This window comes from Chionomys nivalis, chromosome X (assembly GCF_950005125.1).
Source record: "Chionomys nivalis chromosome X, mChiNiv1.1, whole genome shotgun sequence".
Classification (NCBI taxonomy): domain Eukaryota; kingdom Metazoa; phylum Chordata; class Mammalia; order Rodentia; family Cricetidae; genus Chionomys; species Chionomys nivalis.
The window spans coordinates 113,834,456-113,860,042 of NC_080112.1; the positions used below are offsets into that span (position 1 = coordinate 113,834,456).

Genomic DNA, 25,587 nt, shown 5'->3' on the forward strand with positions numbered 1-25,587 from the left:
CAAGAAGATCAGTCCAAGAGGGGAGGGACAAGATGGAGGAATAACTCAGCATAACTAAAATGTTGGCTCTAGTTTTGAGAGTAACTTCTACTAGTAATAGATCTTGTTGGTATTTTGCTGTATGTGGGTTATAATTCTTGTGAAATATCATATTAATGTAGCTTTTGATTGTGTCTGAGTTCTGGCTAATGATTTTGCTTCTTGCTTCTTAGACTGTTCTCTATGCTCATTTCTGTGGGTCATAGGCAACTCTTAACCTGTCTAATGGCTGACAGACACTTTTCAATATGTTCTGCCCATTATTTTATCAATAACTCCTTTAAATACATTTGCTTTTCTTATTTGAAGATTATTGTATTGTCAGAGCATGATTAGATGTGAAACCTTTTTTTAAAAAGAAAAACCTTTTTATTTTATGTGTTTGAGTGTTTTTGTCTGTGCATCACATCATGCCTGGGGCCTGTGGTGACCAGAAGAAGACATTGGATCCCTCGGAACTGAAGTTACATACGGTCATGAGTTACCATGTGGGTACTGGGGATTGAACCAAGGTCCTCTGGAAGAACAGCAGTGCTCTTAACCTCTCAGCTATCTCTCTTGCTCATAGATATGAGTCTTAATAAGGCATGAAAACTGAAGCAGAGCTCGAGTCATTTTACTTTTGTGCATAGGACAAAAGAGTCACTTGAAACTCAGGGTCTTTTGGCAGACGTGGATGGTAAGTGTAAGCGTAATACAGAGCAATGTAGAGTTCAATTTGAAAAACATAAAAAGTAATGTTTTTTGCTTCATCCTTCCTCCATCCTAGAGTCCACCTAAACCAAAATAGTGCCTCGCTCTTATCTGCCACAACATTTGAGATTAGCTTCTTCTTGAAGGAAAGTAATTAGAAATCACCTTAAAATGGAAATCTATTATTTTAAAAGAATTGAGGCCATCATTTAATAAAACTTGATCTGATTTCATCAGCCCCCAAGGAGATCATCATTCTACTCTTGTCACTAAATCTGCTCTCCAAATAATCAATTTTCTACTGGTGTGAATGTTGCATGTGTCTTAATTAAGGAAAAGAAAGAGAAAGCAGTCGAGGGGTTCTTATAAAGTTTAAGTTACGGTGTCAGGAGATGGTTCAAATTCTTAAGAACACTTGCTGCTTCTTCAGAGGACCGAGGTTCAGTTACCAACACCCACCTGGTGGATCACAGTTGTTTATAAATCCAGTTCGAGGGGATCCAATGCCCTTTCCTGATCTCCGAGAGCACCAGGCATGTACATAGTGAACACGTGCAGGCAAAACACTTGTATACATAAAATAAAAATAAGTAAAGCTTTTAAAAAAATCTTAGTCATATGACAGCTAATTAACATTCAGAGAAGAAGGAAGACAGTAGTAATTATTCTGGAGCTTACAGACAAAGCTGTCCACAGTATGAATAGACCAGCCTCTCTCTCTCTCTCTCTTTCTCTCTCTCTCTCATCTATCATCCCAAATGCAGTTTTTCCTCACTCCCCTCTTCTAAGTCCTGATCCTCCACCTCCCCTCTGCCTTCCCCACCATTCAAACCCCTCCATTTCTATTCAGAAAAGGGCTAGCCTCCCATGGATATTGACTAAACCTGGCATGTCAAGTTGTAGTAAGACTAAACACCTCACCTTGTATTAAGGCTGGGCAAGGCAACCCAGCATGAGTAATAGGGTACCAAAAGCCAGCAAAAGGGTCAGAGACAGCCTCTGCTCACAACGTTAGAACTCCCACAAGAAGACCAAGCTACACAACTGTCACATATTCACAGAGGGCCTAGGTCAGTCCCATGCAGGCTCCCTGGTTCATTGATTTAGTCTTTGTAAGCCCGCCAACCCAGAATTATATACTACAAACTTCATATTAAAAGCCCTAGTACTGACCGTGCTCTTCCTAACCTATAAGTCAAAGTTAGCTGATTCGGTGGGCTTTCTTATGATGTCCTTGATCCCTCTGACTCCTAGAGTCCTACCTCCCTCTCTTCAGCTCGATTCCCCAAGCTCAGCCTTATCTGTGACTGTGGGTCTGCATGTGTTTCCACCAGCGGCTGGATGAAGCCTCTTTGATGACTACTGGACTAGGCACCAATTCTGCTATACTCATAGACTGGTTCTAGCATTTTCTGAGAGTCTTCATTCCTGAATTCTCTGTACCTTCATCTCTTTAGCATCTCTCTTGCACTTTCCTCTCTTCTAAAAAATATTCCCTCTCTTCCCCTTTGACCAACACCGCCTGTTTTCTAGGGTGACTATACTATAGAACTGGTCTGTATTTAACTTGCTTCATTTGTCAGATAAAGTTGCATTCCATGTTCACAATCTACAAATCAGGCTTGATGATTAGCTTTTCATGTCTCCCTCAGAAATTTAAGACCAATCTAGTCCCCTGCATTCTTTCATTACCCATACTACATTGGTGAGTCTTGATTGAATAAAGGTTCTCCAGTGGAGGAGGGGAAAGATCCCTCCCTAATGGTTGTTGAAAGTGAAGAAGGAGAGGGCAAAGCCTTCAAGTCAAGCTAATGTCAAATGTAGGAGTGAGGCTCAGTTTGGCTGAGGGGCCTGGAGTCTGAAGGCTGACTGATTTGCAGTTGGGGTGGGGAGAAATGCAATCTCCTCATAGTAAGGAGGCTGTTAGAGCCCCAACAGGGCTTCAGGTGAGAAGTTAATTAGTGAGTAATTCTTCTTGGCATCCATGCCACGTAAATTGGAAAGAGCTAGTCAAAGAGCAGAGACAGAATTCTTTCTTTACAATTTTATTTACAAAATGTATTAAAACTTTGTACAATACCTCATCGCAATGAGGTTCAGTAATTATGCCCGTACATGCAATTTACACTTTTACGGCCATTAGTTTGCTTGGCAATTTTTCTGTTCACTGAAGTACAGCTTTAACAACAAAAAGAATTGGAAAAAAGATCCTCAAGTGACTACCGCCAAAATCCCATAGCTTGAAGTTAATAGTAGAAATTTGAAGCAATCAACATTTTTTAAACATGCAAGTATTTTTTTTAAATAACAAACCAATTTACCCGCTTCTTAATCTCAGTAAAGTTTCCTCTCTGAAAAACTGATTTGAGTCAATAAACATACATTTCTCTTTATACAGTGCCTAGGAAAACATTTGTGTTTAGGTTTGTTGGTTTGTTTTATACAACTTCATATTCACACAGCGTTAGCTTCCCGCACTGGGACATTATAGCATTCATAAGTTGAAAAATCACAGTTTCATGAAAACAAAACAAAACAAAACACAACAGCTTTCTTTTGTATTTAATACCATTTAAAATCTGACAGGTGAGTTATTTGCTTATTACACACTTTCTGGAATGAAAGTTTATATTACACCTTTCTGGAAATGTTTCATTGGAACGAGACCTCTTCTTTTCTTTTCTAAAGACGAGCGCAAATATGCAGCGAGTCAACTAAGCATCTAAGGGTCACACTTGGGAAATGAAGGTGGGCTCCTAATTTGCACAGTCTGGAAACTTTCCAATGCACGTTACTGATGAGAGCAAACTATTGAACTACATAAAGCATACGTCGTTATATAGGAGGTAATTAGTGAGCGGAGACTGTTTCCTCTGACTGTTCTGATGATGCCAACAGCAGGTGTGCAACAGTTACTTGACAGCCCATGGAGCAGTGGAGCGATCTTCAGTGAGTCAGTAGAGAAACTGCTCCAAGCAAGGACCTGGGAGTGATGCTGAGGTCCTTCAGGTTAGCGATAGGTTTGGGAATGCATCTTAGTCTTTGCAAACTAGAAAAGGACACATGCAGTCTGACGGAGAGCCACAGGCAGGCAGTAACAGGCAACAGCTGGTCAAACAGACCTAGCAAGAGTAAAGTCAGATTGAGAACTGTGGTCTGAACCCACTGGCCTGCCTTGAAACACGGTCCTGTCTCCGTGTTGTACACTTGAAAGGCATACTTAGCAGAGAAAGCAGAGCTAAACACAGTGTTGTTTCTGAGAAAGATATTCCAAACACACCTGGGAGAATAGGCAACATTTCCCTCACTTCAATGTTTACTACTCGGCTATGTTGACTTAAAATGCACACCGAATCAAGGAAAACAGATCTGTGAACTGTAATTCCATGCTTCTTGGAAAGCTCCGGAATCTGCTTTAGGAAAGCACCAAGAGGTCTGCCTGATGGTGCCCACCCCTTGCTACAGACAGAAGTCAATTTTGAAAGCTCTATTAATCCCTTCACTTCCACTATGGGAAGTTCTCCTAAAGTTTTTCATGAAAACACTGCAAGAAGTCAGTAACTGAAGTCACCATTCAGTCTCTTTCCCAAAGCATTTGAATTTTCTTAATTGTCACATTTACATTCTAAAGCTATACACAATTTAGCAACATCAAAAGGAAATAGGGTGCACAGAACATCACCACCAACAGCAAATACCAAAAACATGTGGCCAGAAGATCCTAGAAGAAATGCCTGTCTGTCTGCTCAAACACTGGGAGACAGACTTTTTTTTTTCTTTTTTTTTTTTTTAAATCAGGAGGAATTACTTCTTTTAGCTAAGATGGGTCTGTTTGCTGAACTGGAATTAAATTTGTGTGTGTGTGTGTGTGTTTGTGTGTGTGTATGTGCATGTATGCGTGGTGTATGTGGCATGTGTTTAAAGAACATGGTTTTGTATATTGTGCAGTGGTATCAAACAATGGCTTTTGTTGGATTGATTTTTTATAATTTTTTTTTCGCATACTGGAATCTTGCGTGTCCACTTTTTTGTTGGTTTTATTTTAATTTTTTTCAAGCAAAGCAAAACAATTTCAATGATGGTTTGCATTGTCGCAAGTCTCAGAGTGTTCCATAAGGCACTGAAGGAAAAAAAAAATCAGTTTTTCCTATTGAAAGGTCATTGCACCATCAGCAATATTCGTGTCATTCCCGACACCAAGGAAAGTGAAATCTGGCTCAGGATCCTTGAAGCAGCCACATTTTCAGTGATTTCCTCTCATTGCATGCTTCCAGTGGAAAGGGATCTGCAAAGGCAAGGGGACATTACAGTGTGAAGGGACATTTTACTGGGAACCAAGACATTTACTAATGGCTCACTTCACTTTGAACAACAACAAAAAAAGTGATTGTTCTCTTCAACTGGCATTACTGGAGCCTTCCCCCACACCCAGCTTGACTGCATATAGTCAACAGGTCTGGTTAAGATTTTCAACTGGATGCAGATGCTTTGAAATAGATTAAATAAGGGTGATTTTCCATCATAGGTGTGAGCTATACTAACATGCAGGAAATCTAACTCAAGACTTTAATCACTCCGGGTGTAGGTATATTAGAAAGTTTTAGTGACATTTAAATAGAGGTAGTCAGGACAAATACATTGCAGAGTATATTCTGATTGCAGATGTGACCAGGGTTGTTTTCCCAGCCCAGGACACAGGGTACACGAAGTTACTGCTTACTGAATTCAAATCCGTTTTGACTACGAGAAGAAAATTTATTTGTTCCCTGATTGGGGACTGTTCATTTCTCTTAATACCTTCAACCTTAGCGTTTAAAGTCTGAAAGTAACACAAGGAGTTTAAAGGGATAGCACATTCTAGAAAACAGGCAATGGCAGTGATACCCATGAAGGTGCTTTGCCTTGAAATTAGTGGCCTGATTGAGAGGATACTGGTAGTCCTCTCATTTTTATGGCCTTGACTAGATGTAGGGATCCATTGCCCCTGACTCTGTAAACTCAGGATCACACCCCTTCTCAATCACCTTTCTCTGTATGCTAATGGAACACTCATTTGTTTCTCTTTAGTGAACCCTGAATTTAGGTTGAATGAATAATATCATTATCTAACCCTGGTTCTGGAATAAAAATGTGTGAGAATGTTAAATGTGTGTGCAAAGAGCCAAAAAGTTAACATGGAAGTAGGAAAAGCTATATCCCCAAGTCCTGAGTCTTTCTTTCTTATGGTCAATGGTATATTCTTATCTGGAGTCATATTTCTCTTTTTTATAGTCAATGGCATATCATTATTTGGTGTCATCTCTATTTTTTTTATAGTCAATGGTATATCTATCCTTATCTGTAGTCATTTCTCTCTCTCTTTTTAATGGTCAATGGTATATTCTTATCTGGAGTTACTTCTCTCTTATAGTTGATCAATGGTATATCCTTATCTGGAGTCAACTCTCTCTTTTCTTATTGTCAATGATACATCCATATCTGGTCTTATAACTCTAAGAAAGGGACTTGACCTCTCAGTAACTCTTTCCTGCTTCTAAACAGCAGGAGGGGAAACAGCATCACTACTGAGATAAAAGCCCTCTTAGAAAAAAAAAAACATCACTGCCTCAGTTATTCAGAAATTTGTCTCCACTTGACATAAAATTTTTATTCTTTCTCTTTTTAAAAATAACTCCCTTATGCCCTTCAATGGAAGAATGGATGAAGAAAGTGTGGAATATATACACATTAGAGTACTACTCTGCGGTAAAAAACAATGACTTCTCGAATTTTGCATGCAAATGGATGGAAATAAAAAATACGATCCTGAGTGAGGTAACCCAGACCCAAAAAGAAGATCATGGGATGTACTCACTCATAATTGTTTTCTAGCCATGGATAGGGGCCACTGAGTCTATAATTTGTGATCCTAAAGAAGCTAAACAAGAGGGTAAACCCAAGGAAAAACATATAGATATCCTCCCAGCTATGGGAAATAGACAAGATTGATGGGCAAAATATTGGAATCTTGGGGGTGGGGTGGGATGGGGATGAGGGGTGAAGGGGAGAGAAAAGTGTGAAGGAGAGGATGAGGGGAACTGGGGGAATCGGGGTGATTGGGGATAAAGGAAGGTTGGATAGGGGAGCAGGGAAACTCATACCTTAGTTAAGGGAGCCACCTAAGGGTTGGCAAGAGACTTGAACTTAGAATGGCTACCAGATGCCCAGGGCAATGTCCCCAGTTAGTTCATTGGGGCACCTGAGGATAGGGAACCTGAAATGAACCTATCCGATAATCATACTGATGAATATCTTGCATATCGCCATAGAACCTTCATCTAGCGATGGATGGAGATATAGACAGAGACCCACACTGGAGCACTGGACTGAGCTCCCAAGGTTATAATGAGGAGCAGAAGGAGAGAGAACATGAACAAGGAAGTCAGGACCATGAGGGGTGCACCCAACCACTGAGACAGTGGGGCCGATCTATTGGGAGCTCACCAAGGCCAGCTGGACTGCGACTGAAAAAAACATGGGATAAAACCGGACTCTCTGAATGTGGCGGACAATGAGAGCTGACGAGAGGCCAAGGAGAATGGCACGGGAACCTTCATCTGGCGATGGATCGAGAGAGAGACAGAGACCCAATTTGGAGCAACGGTCTGAGCTCTTAAGGTCCAAATGAGGAACAGAAGGAGGGAGAACATGAGCAAGGAAATCAGGACCACGAGGCGTGCACCCACCCACTGTGACAGTGGAACTGATCTATTGGGAGCTCTCCAAGGCCAGCTGGACTGGCACTGAATAAGCATGGGTTGAAACTGGACTCTCTGAACATGGCGGACAATGAAGGCTGATGAGAAGCCAAGGACAATGGCACTAGGTTTCGATCCTAATACATGAACTGGCTTTGTGGGAGCTTAGCCTGTTTGGATGCTCACCTTCCTGGACCTAGATAGAAGTGGGAGGACCTTGGTCTTCCTGTAGGGCAGGGAATTTGGACTGCTCTTCAGTATGGAGAGGGAGGGGGAATGGACTGGGGGGAGGAGAAGAGGAGTGGGGATAGGGGGAGGGGAGCGGGGGGGGCAATATGTGGGAGGAGGGGGAGGCAAATGGGAAACGGGGAGCAGTTGGAAATTTTAATTAAATAAGAATAAAAAAAATGAGAAAAAAAATAAAAGAATCTAGAACTAATGGACCAAGCAGTGATTTAATTAAAAAAAAAAAATAACTCCCTTAAGCAGGAAAAAAAAATCTCCATCAAGAATGTCTATGCAAGTTGGGCCTGATGGCTCACATCTATGATTCCCAGCACTTAGAGGCTGAGACAGGAGAGTTGCTATGAGTTTTAGGTCAATGTGAGTTACAGAATAAGCCCCTATAGCAACCTTTCTTCCACTCAAAGAATATCTACATATAGGCTGCCAAAGGAAAGTTGATCACTTTGAAAATATTAATATATCATTAAATGGAACAGAGTTGACCTAGAGGAAAACTGGAAATTCCTCCCAATTCCAGGTTTGTTGAGGTCTTTCCAATGAGAGGGATTTCACAAACATCACTGAGGAAGTCAAAAAAAGCTAGATGTAGTTTTGTCCAGTCTTGAGGAAACTGGAAGATTTCTAAAAGCAGTTAAGATAGTCATCCGCAGGGAACAGTGAGGAGAAGTCACTTGCCAGGGAATCCTCTGAGGTGGGGTTTACCTCTAATGTCTGGTCAGTAACTTAGAGAGGTAACAGGCTGTCAAGAGAACTTTTGCTCTCAAGTGATGCTAAACAGAATCCCAAACCAAGACATATGTTCCTGAGACCAGTAAGCGTGGCATAGAAAATGAATGGAGACTCTATAGCCTTACTAAGGTGCCTTTTTATTAGACATATTTTATGGGATCTTATTCTTCTGGGTGACTTAGACTGAGCACACTTTCTAATCACTTAATGGTCTTATAAACTCATGAGGCAGGCCCTGGTAATTAGCAAGACAAGGAAAACTTCAGGGTACCTTTTCACATGCTTGTCCCTGAATAGACCATGACCACTCAAGTCAACTCAGAAAACTAGAAACTAGATAAGAGATCAGAAGGTATGTAGAGATACTGTAGGACTTATTTGGAAATCATAGGTGAATAGGGGAGGCACTAAATCCCATAATGAAATGGGAAGAATGGGCTGGGAATTTCTTTTATACAGAGGTTCTTCTCGGGCTTCTTTATTGTGCCAGAAATGACTACTAAGGAAGTGGGTAACTGAGCTGTAACCATGATGGTACTGGTGTTTGCTAAAGTGAAATCTTTACCTTAATTAGCCAGAATTTTGCTCCACAATAGTAGCACATTCAAATTGACTAGAAGAAGGCCAGAAAGCTACAAATTATAGCAAGCTAGGTTTTGAGGCTATTCCATCTAATATGGTATTCTATGGCCTCTAATTTAAGACTATAATGACACGTTCAAAGGATTGATAATCTAATTCTACCTCTTCCCTCTCCTCTCTTTTCTCCTCCCCACTCTGTCCCTCTTCTTCCATTCTTTCCTTCCTTTCTCTTCCTGGTTCCCCTTTCCCATCCCTTCTTTCTTCTGAAATTTTCTCTAGAATCTGTTAGGATCCTCAATCTCAGAAGATCCCCATGTAATTTGTGATTGAAAAACATTATTCTAGGGATTTAACTAGAGACTGTATATAATAATTGGAACGTATGACCGTAATTCTTTTTTAAAAAATATTTTTATGGTTTTTATAACTTTATTTTATGTGCATTGTGTGAAGGTGTCAGATCCCCTGCAACTGGATCTTCAGACAGTTGTGAGCTGCCATGTGGGTGCTGGGAATTGAACCTGGGTCCTCTGGAAAAGCAGTCAGTGCTCTTAACCACTGAGCCATCTCTCCAGCCCCATGACCATAATTCTTTGAGTCTTGATCTGTTGTAAAAGATTCTTTTCCAAGAAACTAGGAATACGTATAGTTGTATATGGAGTGGCATGTACAAAAGTAGGGCATGAAAGGTCTATGCAGCTTTCCAAACGGCTTTTAATGATATCTATATTGTTTATGTTTGTTTTTGTACATGAGTGTTTTGTCTGTGTGACTATAAGCACATCACATGTACCATGCCCTTGGAGGTCAGAAGAGGGCATTGGCTCACCTGAAACTGGAGTTATATACGACTGTGCACTGCCATGTGGATGCTGGGGACTGAATGCTAGCCCTTTGCAAGAGCAACAAGGGCTCTAAAACTGCTGAGCCACCTGATGGCCTTCATGAACAGTTGTGACATAAACTTACTATCTCTTTTCAAATTGACAAAATTGCACTAAGGTCTCGAGTTTCCTGAAGACTAGGAGACTACAGATTGAGGAGGCAGGGCTGTACTTTAGACCTCAACCTGCCACTACCTAGTTGTATTGCCTTGGACAAGCCAATTGCTGTGATTGAGTTTTAGGTGCTTGAGAGAAAAGACTGCCTGCTTCGTTTCATCACAACTGAGGGAAGAGTTGTGACAGAATTGGGAAAACTGCTATACATTCTTAAGATGCATTAGATAATTGAACTTCAACTCCTTGGGATTTTCAGCAATTGTGTTAGATTGGAATTGCTCCTTTACAGTCCTACAAAAAAATCAAATAATGTGTCCCCAACTGAATTGTATCATCAACTAAAAGCACTAGCACACGAGAACGTTAAATGATTGCATGCCAATAGTGCTAATGACGGATGAACTTATGGGTTGAACATTCACAAATATAGTGGAAAGAATTTGTTAACAGGTTAGTTCAGTGTACTGGGTGTGTAGTAGCTGCAATCTGTAGGCCAACAGGACAACCAGCAACTTCATCAAATAAAACGGTGCTTTCCACAGTGATAGCAAATGATTTGTTTGGATAAAATGTCTAAAAATTGACTAAATATTTATTTGCAAGCTTCCATATAAGAGGGTCAAGTGTGGAAGTCTTAGTAGAAATTAGAGTATATTAACATTTACTGACGAGCTCTAAGTTAGCCATTTAAAATAAGGAATAGGAAGTTGCTAATTGTTCTGTTCCACTTTCCATCGGCATGTCAGTTAGGCAAATGTACTTGGAAGGTGGTAAAACTATTCTTTGATATACTTGTAGAATGGAGGCATTATTCAAATACATGCTTGCCTAATAACTTAGAGGAGTTATTGGGGGTCAGGTTTTCCTAAGTATTAATTTTGATTTGGTCAGCAGCAAGGAACCTAGACCCTTACTTACCTGAGCACCATCAGTTCCAAGGAAGGGATAACAAAGGGACTCAAAGATTAAGAAATTTGCTTCATGCTCCCACTGATTAATTAGAAAAACCATAACTTCCCTACCTGAGGTGGCAGGATCTTGCTTTTATTTCCTAGTTTAAACCATAGATCCAGAATATCTGCTTTCTTTAGAACTATACTATCTAACATGGTAGCCTTGGGGCACATGTAACTATTGAGTATTTGATATGTTGCTAGTATTGCTTGAGGTATGTCCTAAGTACAAAAACATTCCAAATTTCAAAGATTAGTATGAATAAAATAACATAAAATGTTTCATTCGTTTTTTAATATTCTTGTTTACTTGACAGCAATTGAAATATATTTTGATATCTTGGCCTCAGTGAAATGGGTTATTGAGATTAACTTTAGTTGTTTTACTTTTACTATACCTACTAGAACAGTTAAATGTTATTCATGTGGGTCACACATGTTACTCACATACATTTGTATTCAATACTACTGTTCTAAGAATTGTTTCTTCTTTCTTTTGTGCCATAGACAATAACTTAATTCTAATTATACTTTCAGAAAAAAGTATTGCTCACTGACAAGAGACAACAATCATTGTTTACATGTAACTAAATAGTAGCAAAACACAGTGCTAAAGTCAAACCAAAGTTAAAAAACCCAACAGAACAACAGCAACAACAAAAGTTAACACACAGAAACATAAGGCTGATTAGTTTACTAGACCTTAACCGTACCCCTAGATCTTAACACTTTCTGTTCCATACACGTTGTAGCCTTCTCTGTATGTAGCGTAATTCTGAGTGTTGGTGGCAGGAGCAGGCTTAAAGTTTTGGGTGTTCTTTGTAAGTTTCATGCGTTTTGACTCTGCCCGTGATTTGTAACAGAATTCTATCAAAGCCACCATCATGGCCAGACCCAGACCTCCGACAAGTATATAGAATACGCCTGCCACATTGCTCAGGCTTAGAGCACTGGTCTTGTCCTAAGAAAAATGAACAAGGCGATTAGTTCTTGAAGAAAACAAAGGTAATAGAACATCACAAGACATCACAACAGTATATAAAAGGTCTAAATTGTAAAATAACTAAACATTGTGTAAGTGTTAGGACTCAGCTCTGGAAACCGGCTGATGTTTCACAATGACCAGCAAGATGCTAGATTGTGCTTCTGTTGACAGTTTTGATTCTCACCTAAATGTCCTGTAGTTTTCATTCTTTATGCCTCTTAGTATCTCCAAATGATTAACACAGTGTTCAACCCCTAAATATGAGATCATTTGTTCAGGGGAACAAAAGAGTAAACACAAGCATAATGTATCTCTCTGCTAGCCTAAACACACACCGTTTTCCAGAGTTGAGCCGTGGCATAATCCCTACAAATGTAACATTCTTTTCATTTGGGAACTGAAGCACTCTTTCCCCCTCTCTCACAATACCTCTTTCCCCTTGTTTTCTCTGTGACAAACTTTTTAACAATTAGTCTTTAAGCTACTAGGTGAGAATATTAGAGGTCCCTTATATTATTGTGTGGAGATTTACTTCATGGGGAGTTGTATAAAAAGGGTTAAGACTTCTTTTCTCCCAGCTACTGATACATTGCCCCTTTGGAGAATTGGTTGCTAAGTTCAAAATCAGGGCAACAAGCCTTTGTGCTGCTAGAACAAAAGAACAATACAGAGCTGGCTTTGCTCCATCTTCCTGAAAGTTTAAGGGAGCCATCAGGAGGGTCCTTTGTGTCCTCAATTGACTCCACACAAATCAGAAAGATTTCCTAGATCATTGATGATTAAAAACAAAAACCAAAATAACCCAAAAAATTTCAGCTCATCATAAGGTTTTACTCCAGGGAATGTAGGACTAATTAAAAAAAATGCTACACCTATCTGCTTTCTATTTAAGGTGGAGCAAAAATCGAAGAAGGTGGTCAGTGCCTTTCAGATCAAACAGTAACTCTGACTAAGCTGTCTGCTTGCAAGAAAAAGAAAAAAAACCTGAACTGCTGAACAATGGAAAGAAAATAATTGGTGTCTCAAGCCCTACCTTGAGGTAGGACACACCAAGGGCCAGGAGTCTTTCTTTGAAAAAAAAATAGCATTTTGTAGTCTTTTTAGAGGAAATGTAACCATTTTGCTGCTGAAAGGAGTTGAACAGAATACCCATTTTTTTTTAAAAAACTGTGGATTTTTAACATCTTCTCTAAATGATGACATAGTAAACAGATGCTGGCCACTGCTGGCCATCAGTACTATGGCTCAGCTAGACCTGAGAAACTTAAATGGCCATGTCCTTCTAATTCTATTTTCATGGGAGCCAACTCTATACCTGGTTACTGTAATAAAAAGGCCAAATGAAATTGAATTGTATTTAGGAGTGGGTGTGGGGGTGCCTTATGTCCTTGCCAGCCTTACATATAGTCGCTTTTCTAGAATGAATGACAGGTAGGTGAATAGTAAGAACATCTGTCCCTTATTGGACAGTAGTCATTTCTTTAAGGCAGCCCACCAGGCTAGCTGAGGGGGGTAGTTAATAGTCAATCAAGAAACAGACTAATTTCTGGAATTTTCTTCTACTGTCATAAATGTATATGTGCATGACACTGAATGGGATAAAAGATCCTTTACATAACCCATGTGGTCTGTATCAGTAACAACAGTTTCAAATTTCATGTGTTGAAGTTTTACAGAATTCCCTGCTGTGGGATGTAGAAAACCAGTAGCAAAATGGTTCGCTGCATGGGGAAAATGAGTGGCATTTCATGAAATGAATTAACTGATACCACAATATTAGTTCAGAAAAAGGAAAAGGCAAAAACTGAAGCTAAAAGAACTTTCTTAGGGGAGCAAGGGGCGGGGAGAGGAAGGAGGCGGGGAAGAGTGTTTCATGCTTATCAATGTGATGTTAATCCTGACAATGTACACCCTTAAGGAGCATGCGACTAAATTTTAAAAGTATTACATACAGAGATTCAAATTACACCTTTGGAAGAGAAAAGTGTGACAGACTTAATGAGATTTGAGATCCAAACAGATGCTGAATTTAATATCACAGCAGCTGGGAGGGAGCTAATCATTCTGCTTACAGAGACCAGCCTTTGTTACTTGCTTGACTGTTTTTTGACGACAAAGACATATTAATAACCAGCGGTATTTACAACTGCAGTCTCTGACACTGCATGAGATTAAGATAAAGTACTGTCACAATTGGATCTTTTTTTTTTTGAGTTAAGGTTTTTTTTTTTTCTCTTTGAACTTTCAAAATGTGAACTACAGTAAAACCCCTTTATAACACAGCTTGTTATTTTATACTTTTGGAAATGTATTGAGCCAGATCAAGTCCCTAATCAGAAGAGATCTATATCATAATGGGTTGCTGTCACATGGCAGGCCTATGAGGCTGGTCTTTGTCTTATTTCTACAGTGCTGGTGTTATGAAGGGGTCCCACTGTGGCAGGGTGTGTGTGTTGGGAAGGAAAGCCATTTGGGGGTAGAAAATAAACAGGGGATCAAAATGTGATTGCTAATCAGTACAAAAAGACCTTCAGCGACTGACCTTACTCCCGGAGTCCTTGGCTCCACATTCCCCCTTATCGTACCACCATTTGTTTTTCAGCTTGTCTAAGATGCCTTGTTCACTGAGTTTCAATACTGCAAGGTTTACAGGCGTTCTTCACGTGGGAAATAACATAAATAACATTATATTATGTTATTTTATGTTATTCAAGCTTCAAACTACTTTAAAACTATAGAAAGCGATAAAGCAGGGGGCCCTGGCCACAGAGTAATTTTAGACACTGCAGGCAACCTGAGCATTACCTTATAAAAAGTTAACACTACAGCAACGCTATATTTACCAGGGCCTGCCCATATCGCTTTGAGTAATCGGCACACACTGTTAAATAATGAGGATAGAAAAAAAGGCACTCTTCATATAGGCTGTGTGTAGTGAGGAGGGTCTCCCCTCAAGTGACAATCGTCGGCGGCAGCTTGCAGTAACTTTGTGGTGGAGGCGTGCTAGGTTTGATCTAACCGGGTGTCTTGTTGTACTTCCAGACAGAAAGCAAGTTATGGGTGTGGGAGGGGATTGGAAGGGGACAGGGCCAGAAGGGAAACATTTGTATATTGTGGACCAAGAATAATGAATGAATCTGAACAGAAAACGGGTCCTGAATAAAGAGCATGCCTTTGGATTAATTGTCCCCTAGTGCATAAATCTATCGCCCAGTTGAAGATGATCTATTCAAGAACTGAACTATACACATATCCTCATGCAATGACCATACAGTCTAATTCCTACGCACACACTACTCTTAACATTAAAAGTTAACCTTGTAAACTTGTTGTAAACCTTGAAATTTTTGATAAGGGACATTTTCAACAGGAGAAAAACAGGCCCATGGGAGGTATCTAAGTTAGACTGTATGTTTCTCTGATGTGCCCACAATTAGGTCAGATCCCCAGAAAGTGCAGCGCGGTCTTGCATAGTACAATATCAGTACAGTATTGTGTAAAATGGCCAACTGGCATTACCACTGTTGAGTGGTACTTTGGGGAAGAGTTTGATAAAATAAGACCTCTTTAAGTGAGAGACTAATACATCTTCAGGAGGCTAGGTTACTGCTTTCTCCTTGGTCCTCCATTACTCAATGTATAAAGACTGTTTTTGAAACCATTGGGCACAATTGTGTGAGTCTGACTGGTCTCACGACAATGATGTTTTGCCCTGAGAGATTTGTTTGGCTATCAAATAGAAATAGTGACCACTACCCTTTCTTCTTCCTAATTTCCTTTCGAATTTAAAACAAAGTTTCTCTAATAACTTTAAGCAAAAAAATGTGTTATATGGAATGGGTGCCCTAATTCTATGATGAGGCAAAAAGCTATATTCAGCTTCTTGTGAACAGTACTGCCAATGCTAGTGTGTGTTGGTCTAATGCCACGGGCTTTAAAAGAGGAAGTCACACAATTTATGTAACTATGGGCATGCTGCAACATTTCTTAGCTTACTTGGGAGAAGTTGGACCTATTAACATATCTGGTTACAGATGAGACTTCCTATAGTCACAAAGATCTGGTCTCTGTCATACCGGCTCCTAAAGTTTCCTTTCTTTTCCCATTGCAGTTGAGAGCAGAAGGACTGCTTCGGTTTGAGATATTCTGAGATATGTATCATCATTTAAAAATAATATGCAATTTCAGAGTACTTGGGATTTGAAAAGCAATAAACCTTTAGCAGCAAGGAGGTATCACCCCCTTCTTAGTGCAGGGCATGATAACCAGAATATATTCATTCTGTGACTTACAAGTAGTTGAATTCCTTTCATACTTTAAAATGTTCCTTACATCAGCACTCAAATCCTAGGCTTCTCAAGTACTAACCAGAATTGCAGCAAAGCATCCACAGAACTTTGGGCCTCCTTAAGATAGTATTGGCAGGAAAAGTTATGTCTTAGTTTATTTAAAGGCCAACAAGACCATCTATGGTCCCGAGAGCAAGGTGGGAGTTGCCTTCTCCCCTACTCCCCACTGCTATTTATTTCTTTCTCTTCTTTATTATTTGTTGTGCCATCACCATCACTTCTCTCCAAGTGCTGTGCTTTGAGCCAGGTTCTGGTGTGAGATATAGCATTATGGAAGTTGCCTCTAGATGCAGGGTAAGATGCTTCTAATGACATGAGGGGAACTGGGTTCATCAGGACTTTTTTTTCCTGTACTTCCTTTTTATTTCAAACGGTTCAGTGACTTCTCATCGCTCTCTGACTGTGTCCTCATCAGGCCTCATTCTCCTTCAAGGTTCTGCATTCTTAAAAATACCTCACTCAATTTGTTCAGTACTGCTGCTTTTATTAGATCTTAGGAACGGAGCAGCCTGATTAAAGTTACCACACTAGGGTTACTGAAGGGTTCCATTCTCTAGATACTCTGCTTTTAGAAGATGTCCATAAACATTTAAGTGACATAGATTGATAAGAGGGGGATATGTGGGTTTAGAGCAGTGGTTCTCAAAGTGTGTTTCAGGAACCCCTGGGGGATCAATGAAACCCTTTCATTAGAGGGTCTGTGAAGTTAAATCATTTTATAGTGATACTAAGGCATAAATTGCCTGTTCTCATTATTATTCCTTCACGATATACAAATTCCTTATAGGATAGGTGAAATCATAACAAATTGAATGAGGAAACAGAAATGATAATCCCATTCTTTAGTATAAGCCAAATAATAAGAGATCTGCAGAATGAGCCAGTTTCACTTTTCTAACTGTTGTTTTGAAAATAGTTTTCATAAAAGTATATTATTTATTTTAAAATGTACTGTATTATTTTAAAAGTAAACCAATGAATGTATTCTTTTAAAATTCTGTAGTTTTCATTTGGACATGATAAATATTAATAGATACAATAAACATAAATAAAATGGTTTTATATTTTTGCAATAATTTTTAAGAATATGAAGAGTTCCAGAACAGAATGTTTTGTAAGCGCTGCTTTGGAAAATGGATGAATTTTGTTGTGGTAGGGGCTGTCAACTATGTACTCTTGCCTAAGCTCAGACTTAGTATTTCAGCATATTAGTGTTCTCCTTCTTACAAATGGCCTGTACCTGCCTCGGGCCATTCAGGTGAAGCATGGCCTTTTGTCCTCCAAAAGACATTTGGTAATACCTGGTGTCAATTTTGTTGTCAAAAAATGAGTTAGGGCATCCCATAGGTAGAGGCCATGCATGTTGATAAACATCCTACAATTACAGGACTGTCTCTACAGCAATGAATGCATTCTCTGGTTCAAATGCCTAGAATGCTGAGGCTGAGAGCATCCATATCTCCTTTGAGACACACAGAGAATAAAGAACTCTGACAAATCGTAGACTCCTAGAATGTTAGTCTTTGATTTTGGAAAAAAAAAAAAAAACAAAACCAAAAGAAAAAAAAAAACCCAAACCAAATAACCCAGTGTTAATGAAATTTGGCAGGGAACTAATGTACTCTTGGGAGCTTCAAAATATAAATGAGGGCAAATCCAAACATTTCAAGCAGCAGCACACCCGAGGAACACAAAACTTGTTACCAGAAATCACAGATAATGCCACTGAACAAGGTAAGGAGTGCTATGGAGAGAAGAAAGCGCCCCAGTTCTGCGTTGCTGTGGGATGGACTAAGTTTCCAAAATGGCAAAGTAAATATGCTTTGACTCATACAGGTTTCTCCCTTCCTGTGCCTTACTAGCTGCATTCTTAAGTATAACTCAAGTCAACTAAATATATTCACACACTCATACACATGTGCATGCGCGCGCACACACACACACATGCTTGCACACACACATGCATGTGTACACACACAGAAACATGCACACACACATTCTGGTGTTTTGAAGAAAAGAGAATTAAATGTGTATTTTGTCATTTTAGATGTTATTCCTGTCAGGATGCTTTTTTCCCCCTCCTAGCTCAAAAGTTTTCTCCCTCTGTCATCCTCCATATAGTTTTATTTCTGGTATGTATTGTGACTCCTTCTAAACACTGCTTCTCAAAGGCATAGATCATAGCTGATGCTTTTGTAGCCTCATTTATTATATATTCCCAGTAAATAACCATTTCAAAGATAACTCTTTTAGTTTTTCAGTTTTCAGCCTAGTTCCTTTACATAAGTAGAATAGTCAATTTTATTATTGGTCAAGTTTAATGACCACTCCAAGAAGGCAGATTTATGGTCTTCACTTTATAATTTATAAAACTAAAGCACACATAGGTCAAGCAATTTCCTTAAGCCTCCGCATATCACAGGGCAGGCTGTAAGGCAAATGAATATACACTGAGCTCTCTACTATGCATTACTGAAGCATAGACAAGAGTAGGTAGCTCTCCTCATTTTTTTTTCTCTTCAGGCTTAGATGTCCATAACGATTTTTTCAGGGACCTCAATTCTCCAAATAACTATCAATCTATCAAGAGTGTGTATATTCCAGCTGGAGCCTTTTACTGTGATGCAGTAATGTTTCTCATGGTTAGTGTCTTGAGTAATTACTGCAGACCCTTGACTGGTACCTGGGAGAATTCAAAGTCAGAAATATTTATTGTGCTCACCTCAATAGAGAACAGAAAAAATTTAACAAAGTGGGTCAGATTTCTATCACGGAAATTAGCCAAACTGTTGCTGTCTGAAGGGCTTGCTATGAACTTTTTGCTGAGCAGAACCCTCAACAGTTAGAGACATTGGTCAGCAAGCTGTGAAGGAGAGAAAACTGGAGGGCTTTCTGGTGAAATTTGATTGGATCTGGGAATATCCCCAGGCCCCAATTTTCATCACTATTTCTAAAATTTCACTGTAAAAATTTCATACTGTTAATTTTGAACAATGTGGGGTTTTCGTTTTTTAAAATATGCATCTTCCTGAGATACTGGAAATGAAGAAATAGAAACTATTTACAAAGCAGCTGCATATTCTACTTTGTTTAAAAAATGTTTGGGGCTGAGCAGTGGTGGCACATGCCTTTAATCCAGCAATTGGGAGTCAGAGGCAGGAAAATCTCTGTGAGTTCAAGGCCAGCCTGGTCTACAAGAGCTAGCTCCAGGACAGACTCCAAAGCTACACAGAGAAACCTTACCTCAAAAAAACAAACCAAAAATGTTTGGGAGTTGTGGCAAGAATGTCCAGTTCTCCACAGAAGAAAATGTTTTATGGCATAGAAATCATAAACATGATTATCAAGCAGATTACCAAGTAGATTGGAGTGAGTACAATGGTGTATGTGAATTGCGCAGTCTTTAAAAATTACAGTCAGTAACTGCCATTTACTTATCATCTTTTAATATATGAGGAATATGGTAATTTATACTGATTTGATAGTTAATTCTTTCTCTATATTTTTGCCAGAGAAGATTTATTGAAGAGTAGTAAATTCATGGTTTTTACATACTCTTTCATAAGAAAGCATGATCTAAATCTCCAGAGGACAGTACAAGATGGTCAGAAGAAGGGTGAAGCTGTTTGTCTAAAGTAACAAATTCACATAAATGTGAAGAGCTGAAAACGGGTATGAAGGACTTCCATGGAACAGTGAGACTTATTTTTGGTTGGTTTAAAATTCTCTCTTTTAAAAATGTTTATTGTTTTAGAAATGGTGTGTGTGTGTATGTGTGTGTGTGTGTGTGTGTGTGTGATAACACATGTAGGCAGGCCAGAGAAGAACTTGTGGGAGTCAATTCTGTCCCTTTTACCTTCATGTGGGTTCTAGAGATCGAACTCCGGTCATCAGACTCAAAAATAAGTGCTTGACCCACTCCGCCCTCTCCCTCCCACATCTCTCTTTCTATTCTTCTGTAGCCCAGGCTCGTCTCAACCTTCATATTTAGCCAAGGCTGACACTGAATTCTTTATATTTCTGCCTCAATCTCCAAGAACTAAGACTAGAGATTAAGTGCCAGCAAGCCTGTAATGAATTGGATTTTCAAAAAATTATGATTAGATGACAAAAATTTTCTGCTTGTCTCAGCCATCCACACCTGGCAATAACTCAGTTACAAAGTACATATACATAGTCCAGCACATAGCCCATCCAGGTGGTGGTTGTCTAAATTCTAGGCTCTGGCTTATCCATTTCAAAGAATCAATGTTGTCTTAGCAATGGTAAACCTTACACATGGCGATAGCTTAAGGATAAGAATACCACTTTTTTTTTCTGTGAATGTAGATTCCCTACTGTAAAACCTAAATAAATAAGCTTTTTGGTTAAAACAGCTGCTAAATTTATTTAAAAGTTTGATTTTTTAAGTATGTAGAATAATAACTGAAGCAGCTTGGAGCCATGCTGTGTTCAGTGGGGTTATATGAGGGTGCTGAGCATATTTATCTACAGGGGAAAAGAAGAGAATTTGGATCTAGTAAATTCATTACCACGTCAATATTCCCAAGTAATCTGGTGACCTGGAAGGCACAAGAGAAGAGCTCAAATTGTGGATATGACTCTGATTCTGGGAAATATAGAAACCCATGCTACAGTGTAGTGTCATTTATCCATTGGAGACACTGAATGATACATTCTGTCTAAAGATTTCACTTTCTGTTTCTGAACAGGAATACTAAAAGAACAAATGCTTGGCTAATTAATGATTCCCAAAGATCTTCAATGGTGCCCTTAGGAGGGATAGATATACATGCCAGTATATAGGTTGTAGAGAAAAAGATCACACAGAAGCAAAAGAATCAATGAGCAAGGATGGTGAATTTATAGATGTAATTAGAAATTTGCTTAGACAACACAATATCTAGGTGATGAAAGTGGAAAAAATTGCAAATTAAGTTGGAAAAATTTCTTCCATCTTGTTCTGCCTCCAAACATTTGCTTTTAAGTTGCTAATTCTTGCTTCTTGCAACCTTTCTGAACAACCCTTATGGAATATCTTTAGCCCAGTGGAGAGAGAAAAGTTATTCTCCATCTTCTTGGCAACTTTTTAAACTGAGAATACTTCAGGTAGTCATAGTGATCAGTCATCCAGATGGCAATGCACCGCCCTTCTCAATCCCTCATTCTGGCCTCTCTTGGAGAAGCCATAGTACCAGTTGGCATAAGAAGTATGTGCAGGTAGGGGCAGATATAATTGCACGGGGTTTGTTTTTTGGAGTAAATTGGTGGTTAAGAAAGAGAGAAGAATCCTTGCTGAATGACAGGATCTAACATGAGGCCCTTTGTTTTCTTTTTTGTTAGTTAGTTAACTTGAGATATATGTAGTGTGAGGGGATTTACTTGTCCATGAGCCAGATATTGGAAGCTATGACAGTTTAAAACATGCCCTAAGGAGTGCAGGTGTCTAGAGTCATTCAAAATATTCTATCTCCCCATTTTTTACAGGCATTCCTGCACACAGGATTGCAGGAGAGTAAGGGTCTATGTCATTTCAAACATTTTGCCTTTGGATCACCTTTTGACTGTTGCCACTACTAGACTCTGACTGTTCATGTGATCCTCATGTCCATGGAGGAAGATCCAATGATTTGCAGAGTTATGCAGTGCTTAGCTGCTAGAAGCCACCTCTGAGAGGGTATTTATAACCACGTAGTTCACAAATGCAGCTCAAACCTATTTAACTCCTTGCTAATGGGATCATAATTTAATATAAGTGCAAAGAGCAAATTCAATAATGCATGCATATAACATTAGGAGCTGAAAGCTTTGAGTCATTTTTCTAAGGGCCTAACAATGCTAATGACTGAAATGTATTGATGAACATCTGTGCTTGCACAGCAGCCGCAGACATAGACTTGAAATCTGGAGTTAAAACCAGAGGCATTTCCATAAGATAACCTCTCACATTCAAAGCAAGAGAAGTTTTGTTCTGCAGATCATAAATTTCTCTGATGAATTTCTTTCAAAAACTAGACCTCTGTCTGGCTTACTCCTCTAAAACAGGAATACAAAATGTTTACGGGCCATGGATTACTTTACATAACCTAAATTGTCTGGGAAGATTACTGCCTTGATTTCTTCCTACCAGAGAGAAGGGGACCAGAGAAGATACTAAGGTGGATAAATGATATATTTCACTGAAAACTTCCATTTTAAATGTTACTCCCACTTGATGTCCAAGTAAGCTTAAAAAATTCCATTTTAACATGCATGAGAAGTTCATACTATCAAATTGGTTTGGCATTTATCATATATAAGTCTGTTTTCTTTAGTTTATACCAGCAGTATCAAGAGAGGCCAGAAACTCAAATGATGAGTGTCTCTGAAGACATGTAAGTATCCAGGCTACAAATAACCAGCCCTAGCTTGTATCTATATATAGATTGAAATAAATGGTGGCTATATATCAGACCTACAAACGTGGTACAGATTGTCAGCTCAAAGGTACATACATGCCAATCTCTTCCAGCACACATTCTAGCAGCCACACAGTCACATCTTGCCTGCATTCCTAGTAGTGATGCTAGACAGGAAACACCAGCAGTTTTACTATGAGTGCCTGTGTATATATACACAACATATGTATAGATACTATATATTATTATATAACCATATGTATATGTAATATGATATACTAAAATACAGTATTCTATTGTTTTGGATCTATTTTGAGAAGTATTTAAGTGCTAGAAAAATTGAATAAAAAAGTCAATTCAGCAATTAGAGCACATTTTGCCACTTTAGACTAATGGGTATCAGCCTCACGTGCCAAGGGCCAAATGCTATACCGCTCTCTAAAAAAATAGAGACTGGATTTTAAACTTTCCACAACATTTCCCCCCACCCTGTTCCACCAACCCCAACTCCCACCCTAACCAAAAATAATTTAGGTGCAACAAATCTTTCACAGTTCTTTGACATGGTTGTCCTACCTTTCAGACAATGTAGGCTCTATAACCTCTTCAAATGAAATGAAACACAATGATTTGATCTTCAGGGGAAAGAAGGGGCTAAGAAATGCATCATTTCAATCTTTGCCTTGGTCACAGTGTCCTTCCTCTTGACAACTGGGTAACATCATTCTTACCTTCTTGCTTTTCACTCCTGCTGTTCTTTTTGTAGTTCTGATGTTGGATATTTTGGTTGTTTCTCAATATGAAACATATTCATGTTATCAGGATAACAACATATGCAATGAATCAAGTCCTAATCATAGAAACCATGTTAAAGCCACATAGTCTATTGTTTTTAAGTCAAAGAATGAAATAATTAAATGGTATTTTCTTTGTGGGTTACATTTTTTCCAATGGTAGAATTGATTTTTTAGCATCATTTGCAAAATCATTGGTTTTGGCAGTAGTGGACTGGTTCAGTTCTTAAGGCAACAGGTCCCTTGCTTGAAGCAGTCATTTGACAGAAAGTGAGGATTTGCTCTTGGGAGGAAGACATGTATAAGTTCAAGAAGTAAATTTAGTCACTACCATGAAAGGAAACTGTCAAGATCTTCATATTTCCAGGAGGCAGTACCAGCACAGAAACATGCAAACCAATGAAGAGTATAGTATACTCACCCTACTCCTTGATCCCAAACCAGTCTTGGGGATTCACGGAAACTTCTGCTAAGACCCAGGAAGTGTCATCGTTCTGTAATGGTTCTTGCCTATACACATAACAGTGTCAATAAAGTGTCATTGGGATCCATCTTAACCCTGGGAATCCACAATGTCAACCTTTAGGAATGGCTCCTGCCAGTAAAAGATCCATTTTGTTGCAGATAAAGGCAGATGAAGATTCATATCCATTCCCTAAGGACCAAGATTGTCAAAGAGTTCTGGGTGTGGAAGAGAAGTGATTAAGAGATGTTGACATAGGAGAGGAAAACTGTAGACATACACAGGAGAAGAAATACATACAAAACTGACGATCTTATTTATACACGTGGGGAAAACCGGTATAGTCTCATTCATCTAGGTATCACCAACCATGGGTTTGAGGGAATTTAGAAACAGGCTATCTCCATGTGGCATTTCTTTACTGTCTCTGAATAGAAGACTTGCTAAGCAAATGTAAAGGAATTAAAAAAAAAAGATTGCTAGAGATGGGAAAGAGGAAGCAAACTGTTGAATTTCTTAAGAGAACAAACTTTAAGTGTACTTTAAAAGCACACAGATAAAAGTATATACAATTAATTTTAATTTCAGGGAGCCTTTGAATCTATTAAAATCAATTCCATGAAATTTTTCTCATGTCTGTGACATACATTTGTCAGTTTCTCCTAGTTCTTATATGTTTCAATTTCAACTGAGTTTCTTTAATAATGTTCTATACCACAACGGCCATCCCGTTATTTATTTAAATAATGGTGGTTTACCTTCATAGCTTTTTGTCTTTCATTTCTTATCTGCTTTACAAATGAAGGTACCTACATTTGGTACAATTCTTACTGTAGTCAAGAAGTTCAGAATTGTCCCATTTAAACGTTTGGTTTCATTGTTCTCAAAGGCACATGATATGTGCTGATTTTCATCTTCAAAAGTATAGATACTGAAAGTATATTTAAATCCATTGATAAAAATCTATACTGAAATGGGATAAAGTTTGTAATATCTTATCACTCTAGATACAAATAGCTTGCTTTACTGACATTTTTTGTTTGACTAAAGGAAAGGTATATAGGAAAGTTGAGCTGGCATCATGAAGTTAGGTGGGTGGAGGGACTAGAAGAATGTAAAATGTGAGATGATTGATAAACATCTGTGGAAGAAGGTTGATGCCCTTATATGGGGACTAAGCAAAGTCTTTATCTGCTGTGTTTTACAATGACAGGCTTGCATTGGCTGTCTCACAAATGCTCTGACAATCTGAGTTTATAGCTGAAACAACTACAGCCTCTTAATTACTGCATTTTCACATGTCCTATAATAAAGCACTAACACAAAAGGGTGATTGTGATTCCCAAACCACAGTCTTTAGTTCTATGTTAGCATTTACTAGTCCTGCCTTGAGACATTGGGAAAGGCAAGTAGTGTTTTGATCCTAGCCTATAGGCTTGGTTCAGGGTCTGCTCCAGCTAATAATCTTGTTCTTAATTCCTTATATTCAGGAAAGAAAACAGAGTATCTATTACATTAGTTTAAGAGTGTATTCATTTTTAACAGCATGAAAAGTTGCTGTTCTCTCCATAGCATAGTAACTTTTGTAGACTATGCTCAGAATGCATGACTTTCCCTC

At 38.9% G+C, this 25,587-nt stretch overlaps 1 protein-coding gene across 3 annotated transcripts in view; it reads right to left on the minus strand.

The window, feature by feature from the left end:
• Nucleotides 1–4,751: 4,751 nt before the first annotated feature.
• Gria3 (glutamate ionotropic receptor AMPA type subunit 3) overlaps nt 4,752–25,587 on the minus strand; it is a 287,651-nt gene continuing 266,815 nt past the window's right edge. Inside the window, exons 14-16 of one of the 3 annotated variants that reach the window (XM_057760501.1) lie at nt 14,508–14,622; nt 11,683–11,941; nt 4,752–5,017 (exon numbers count right to left, since the gene is read on the minus strand). In XM_057760501.1, the coding sequence (XP_057616484.1) occupies nt 11,696–11,941; nt 14,508–14,622 (361 nt within the window). In that variant the 3' untranslated portion in view covers nt 4,752–5,017; nt 11,683–11,695. The remainder of the gene's footprint in view (nt 5,018–11,682; nt 11,942–14,507; nt 14,623–25,587) is intronic. The other 2 variants (XM_057760499.1, XM_057760500.1) reach the window with 2 other exon arrangements.